The sequence below is a fragment of the Dipteris shenzhenensis genome, chromosome 28, assembly GCF_047967505.1.
Source record: "Dipteris shenzhenensis isolate YYH24624 ecotype China chromosome 28, Dip_SZ_1.0, whole genome shotgun sequence".
NCBI classification, from domain to species: Eukaryota; Viridiplantae; Streptophyta; class Polypodiopsida; order Gleicheniales; family Dipteridaceae; genus Dipteris; species Dipteris shenzhenensis.
The window spans coordinates 45,266,300-45,272,299 of NC_141623.1; the positions used below are offsets into that span (position 1 = coordinate 45,266,300).

A 6,000-nucleotide genomic window follows, 5' to 3' on the forward strand; every position below is an offset into this window, starting at 1 on the left:
TTTTCAGGCCGTGAGCCTGCTCTGTTTGAGTAGTAGATATAGATGAGAGTCGACTTTCAGGTAGGAGATTATATGCTTCATTGTAATGTCGCCTTTCTTGTAAGAGCAAAAAGCCCGGTCGGGATGAGCTCCTTTGCTTGAATATTAGAGTGTTTTTTGGTCTTATTAAAGCAACAATTTGTCTCGCTTGAGAGTGAGAGAGAGGTCTTTGTGAGATCGTTATTTCATGTGTTGTGAGTTAGAGTTGCATGCATGTTCACTTCCAACAGGGTTTTTTACATCACTACCTTAAAACATTTCTGTGTAAGCTTACAGCAGTAACAGCCTTCATTTATAATGAAGTACATGAAGTAAAAATCTGGGCTGAGGCTCCAAAGTCAAGCCAGACCTGCTACCTGTAAATCAATTACTAGTCTGAGTAGCACATGCTGTGACAGTGGTGGGGTGGCCAGCTTTTCAGTGGAGGGAAGGATTTTACAATTGATCTGTGGCCGTTTTGAAAACGTTTTACTCTATTTACGGAGCTGCTACTATCTAATTCAATCAAAGTATTCAGCTTTGAAGCATACTTTCTTTGATCAGGAATGCAGTGTGTTTTCAAAGTTTGCTTTGTTGATTGAATATTCTCTGTAACTGTATCTGAGCATTCTTCTTATTTTTGCAGGATCTCAAGCAGCTTCTTGATGATAGGGTGGAGTTAATGGTTAAGTGGCGAGCTCTGTATGTTGACTTGGTGCAGGGTGGCATCCAAGAACTGCTCACAATGCTGAACAATCATTTTCTGACTCTATGCACAAGAACAGGATTAGATAACCCTAAGCAGGACAATATGCCAGAAAAGAATAATGAAAAAATCTCTGCATCAAGTGGACTTGTCCTACTTCTGGCTCGTTTCTCTGTTTTTATAGAGCAAACAGCTGTTCCAAAGATAACAGAGGTATGCATTTTTAAGTGCCGGTGTTCTAGCTCGAAGGAAACATTTGGAAGATGTGGTAACGTGTCCCAACATAAAGGATAGGAGCAAATAATGCTAATTTTAGAGTTATAACCATGAGAAAGGCAGGACTTATCCAACATAGATAGCCAAGTGTCCAACATAAGATGCAGAGAGGGTGAAGTGCAAGGTAATATTCAGATAGAATCTCAGAAACAACAGAAATAATCACGTTCTAGATAAGATGATAGAATATAATGTACAGAAAGAGTGAATTGCAAGGCCAACTTGAATATTTCTCAAACATCGTCCTGCTGAAAGGTGGGAATGTTCAATTACTGAACTTGAAATGAATCCAATCTGCACTCAAACATTACTGATGCCATCATGGAGAGAACCAGAATGCATCATATCATGGTTTAAAAAAAAAAATTTGGTGTGAAAAAAAATGTTTGTTTAAAACTTATTTTTACATCTTTTAAAATCAATGTAGGAGATAGCTACCTCATTTATTGGAGGAGGTGGAGCAAAGGGGTATGGGGACAGGCCTCCATTTGTACCTGCAGAAATTTGTAGGCTTTTCAGAGCAACAGGAGAGCGACTTCTTCAACAAGTGAGTACACCCTCCTCTAATATTTGACTAAATAGCCATTTTGGAAAGGCCTTGTCTTTTTCACGTTCAATTCAGCTGGGGTACCCTTCGGCATTCCTCTCTGTAGCGGAGGCCTGGGGTGTTACAGAACCAAACAGAGGGTATACGCATTGGAAGACTAACCCCAGAGTTCAGGTTTTGGAGCCCAGGAACTCACAAGTTGTGTATTTTAATCTCAAACTTCTTTTTTAATGTGTACTATGCATAGATGTGCAGGAAGTAAATAGACAATTTGCACGTGAGAGATGCAATTATATATGTCTGTCCAATGTGGACACAATGCAAAAACTATGTTTAGTTTGCCAGCCTCTACCAGCTGATTGCTGACTAGATGTGGACCCATGAATGAGCTTGAGTTTTTCCTCGTAAACGTGCCTCACAATCACACCTTCCTACTGATCCCTCCTGGACAGCCCCTTCGTAAGTGCAGACAACCAGCTCTTGCTGCCTTGTATCCTCCTGGAGGGAACCTTGAACCAGGCTGTTGTGTTACACCACACTGCTCTTCAAATGGATAGAGGATGAGCCCACAAGGGCTCCCTTTTATAGGATTTGGAGGAGCCCAAAAACTGGCCGACTGACTTCTCCCTCTCCCTACCAGCCAACGAAGTCAACCAACTCAGTGGTCTGTTGACCCCGACCTGATCAGCCTGTTGCTGTCCGCCTGACTATGTGGCAGCCAGTCACTGGCCTGGGCTGTTCTGCCCTGTCCCCGGCCTGTTCCAGGCCTTTATCTGGCCCAGAATCCATGCAAACGCCATTCAGATCTTTTCTAGCATCCCCGCCTGCCTTCAAGACTTGCACTTGCCCAGAAAGTTCTGTTTGAGTTCTGTACAGCCCCCTGCAGCCCTCCATACAGATCCGTACATAGGCACCTGCAGGACCAGCTTGCTCCTTGTCTTGCTCACGCATTTCCTTCAGGGTCCACCTCCTCCAAAGCTCCACGCAGGGTCCCAGATGCATCTCGGCTGCTGCTGTTGACCGCTGCTGCTGTTGACCGTCTCAGGCTCTGCAAACCCATACAGCTGTACTCCCTCCAGGATATGCCACGTGGCACCGCAGCATTCCCTGGAAGAGTTTCAGGTGCTGCTGCTGCTCTGACTCTGTTGCAAGCTCTTTCAGGCAGCCAGATACATGTTCTGAATGTGCTACCCACATTGCAGCCCATGTGGCAGCCCTATTGCATGTTTGTACTTTGATTGCTTGCTGCCCACATGACAGCCCATGTGCTGCCCATGTGACAGCCTTGCTTCCACAGTTAGATCTGCCCATGTGGCAGGCTCATCTACTGTCCTTATGACTCCTAACCTACGCTGGTCCACCTCCCCCATATAAGGGCTCGCAGATGGGGAGGTGACCATCTATACTCCAAACATGGGTTTCTTTTAAGGTCACAAGGGCTGGGATTAGTTAGGATGCTGTTAGTGATGAATCAAGAGAAGAGATTTGGATGTGGACTTCGCTGATGACACATCCCCTTTCTGGAGGGAACTAGCGTCTTCCTAGGGAGGTCCGCTTCCCCTGTCTGGCTGCCGTGCTCAAATCAACTGGCTCAAGTTAGTAGGCTTTCTTATAGAGGCAGAGAGGTCCCTCATGTGAGTTTTTACCATTGGTACACAACTTCTGTGGGCTGGGTCAGATGGCACCCATGACACTAGGTCTTGGGATCTGGCAGACGGTACCCCATGCATCCTCTATGAAAGCACCAGCACAATGCAATGTACTAGGCATTTCTAGCAAGGCCTGGTTCGCCACAAAAGTTCTTTCTGCAAGTGAGAGTTTGGTTGAGCTCCAGTACTTTTAAAAGCTTACGGCAAACACCCTTCAGGGCTGTTGCCGCTTGCTGCTCAGTTATGATATCTATCCCCACATGCATTTCATATTCCATGATGTCTAGCCCTTTGGGAATTTACCTGAAACCAAGGGCCTCCCCTGGTGGTCCTTTTCGAGGCAAAGGGAGACCAGTTATTCAGAGATTCAGAGCAGAGGGCTGTTTGAACCAGCCCTTCGAGACTGAATTTGAATCATCATTCTGTAAATATAAGAGATTCATCTCTGATCTTGTGGAACAGTATGTCTTGTTATGATTTTTTTGGTTTTCTCAGACTGGTTAATTTCTATATATTGATTATTGTTGCACTTTTCACTTTTAGTACATTGATATGCGGGCTAGCAAGCTATCGACATTGGTCAAGAAAAGTGTGACAACCCCGAATTGGTTAAAGGTTGGATATTCCTTGATCACACACTCTTATGCTTACTCTTCTTTGAAGCTAAGGCCAAAGCATTTTCTGTCTATGTGCATGTTTATTAAACTGGCTGTTCTTTTTGACCAGTACAAGGAACCAAGGGAAGTACGCATGTTTGCAGATTTGCTTTTACAGGAGGTGAATATCTAATTCAATGTTTTTGAGTCTTGCCTTCTCTTGAATGCCTGAAACCATTCAAATTCTCAGCTTTAAGTAGTGTATGGTAGGTTGAATCTATGGGAGCAGAGGTCAAGCAGGTGCTTGAACCAGGGATTGTACGGACACATCGGCGATCAGATAGCACAGGTAGTACAAGCTCTTCAAGAAGCAATCCAATACGTGAAGAAAGGAATAGCCGCACAAGCATTTCCCAAAGAGCTCGGAGCAGGTTGCTGGAAAGGGATGTTGCAAAGTTATTCAAGCAGAAAGTGGAGATTTTTACCAAGCCAGAGTATACACAGGTAATTGTGATTGTTTATGAGCTCCTAGTTTATCAATTTGTAATGGAGAAATTGAAGCTGAAAAATGGTCTTTATGCTTGTGCAGACATCTGTCATATCTGCTGTAGTCAAAATGTGCCTCAAAAGCTTCCAGGAGTATGTCCGTCTTGAGATTTTCAGCAGGAGTGGCTTCCAGCAAATACACCTTGACACTCAATATTTAAGGGATCCGTTGCGTGACATTGTTGATGATGAAGCTGTTGTCCACTTCCTCCTGGATGAGGTGAATGACAAGATACGCCTGGTCTTCTTGAGGAGCCCTTTGTTTCTTTTTTTTTTGGGCATACAGCACACATGTGGAAGAGTCCTTCAAAATTCAGTTTATTTAGTTGCTTATTCTTACTGTGTTATATGGAATGAGGAATGTAAATGGCTTTCAAATTTCTTGAAAATATGTTTCAGCCTGATTGCAGGTTCAATAGTGAGCCATTTGCAGCTTTTTTTTTTTGCACATGCTGCACTGGTGTGGTGGTTACGTCTTAGATGAAGAAAGATAGAAAACTTGACTCATTTGTCTCTCTGCATTTGTCAGCTGCCACTGTGGCCCTTCATTGTAGTTTGCATTCTTATGCTTTACAGGTTTGTGCTGCTGCTGCTGAGCGCTGCCTTGATGCTGTGCCTCTTGAACCAGCTATAATAGATAAGCTTATACAAGCAAAGAGGGCCAAAAGAGCAGATAGTATTGGAAGCTCGTAGTTTTGGTTCTCTGCTACTTTGGAGCGAAGTAAGGCAGCTCGTGTGGACATTCCGCAAGCTCAGCTGTATGGAACGTTTCTTTGCACAATGAAAGCCAATTGTACTCATGTGCTTTGTATTTGTCCTCGCCACGCGATGAGTGCATACCCTTTAAGCAGATTCATTTGTAACTTCAACGAAACTGTAATTTGGTGAGAGTTGATTCCAGTTGCTATTATCAGGAGTAGATTAGTGAAGAAGATGGAAGCACGAAGATGTCTAATCTTGCAAGTAAATGTCCCTACACTAAGGTTCTTGGCATGATGCATTGAAAAAGCAGCACAAACTCAAAAATATTAGTGTCTCATTTTAAAATCGGCCTTTTACACCCCTGAATAAAGCAAAAACATGTACCCTTTTGTTTATATGTTTTCAGTTTTCCTTTCAGATAATTAGGGGTTTGGAATCAGTTTTCTAAAGTTGCTATTTTGGGCCACCCTTTTCTATAATTGTCGAGGTCTTGAATCTCTATCATTTCGGTACCAACAGGATTAGTAAAATATCAAGAACAAGAATTAAAATCTGTCATGTAATTATGATTCATCCAATTTTGGGGTTTATTCAAAGTTTGTTACTCCCAATCATACTTGGTAGCTCTCCCCTTTCTTTCCCATACAGTCCCATCCCATGTGGCTCTTTCGCTTTCATCTTACAAACACATGCATCTTGGCTATCCACCAGGACAACCACATGCTTCCCTTTTAATCTCAAGGGAAATTCATTGTAAACTTGGAGCTCCTAGCTTATCTTGGAATTTCAGCAAGCTGGGCAACATTAGGCAAGGGTCCAACTTGCCAAAATTCTATACAGATAGTCAGGTGGTGGTTGCTTTGCCGGACCAACTAGCCCTTACTCTAGGTCGGCTAGTCCTTGCTTGCAGCACAGTCCTCGCAATCTGTCCCTTTGCTCTCACATGCTCTCGTATGCTCA

General features: G+C 43.5%; 1 protein-coding gene across 2 annotated transcripts in view; it reads left to right on the top strand.

Annotated features, from left to right (window-relative positions):
* Nucleotides 1-5,437, top strand: part of LOC147883610 (Vps51/Vps67 family (components of vesicular transport) protein) — a 56,295-nt gene extending 50,858 nt beyond the window's left edge. The window contains exons 14-20 of one of the 2 annotated variants that reach the window (XM_087399725.1): nucleotides 665-937; nucleotides 1,428-1,547; nucleotides 3,740-3,811; nucleotides 3,923-3,973; nucleotides 4,063-4,296; nucleotides 4,382-4,558; nucleotides 4,915-5,437. In XM_087399725.1, coding sequence (XP_087255851.1) covers nucleotides 665-937; nucleotides 1,428-1,547; nucleotides 3,740-3,811; nucleotides 3,923-3,973; nucleotides 4,063-4,296; nucleotides 4,382-4,558; nucleotides 4,915-5,031 — 1,044 coding nt within the window. In that variant the 3' untranslated portion in view covers nucleotides 5,032-5,437. The remainder of the gene's footprint in view (nucleotides 1-664; nucleotides 938-1,427; nucleotides 1,548-3,739; nucleotides 3,812-3,922; nucleotides 3,974-4,062; nucleotides 4,297-4,381; nucleotides 4,559-4,914) is intronic. The other variant, XM_087399726.1, reaches the window with a different exon arrangement.
* The last annotated feature ends 563 nt before the right edge of the window (nucleotides 5,438-6,000 follow it).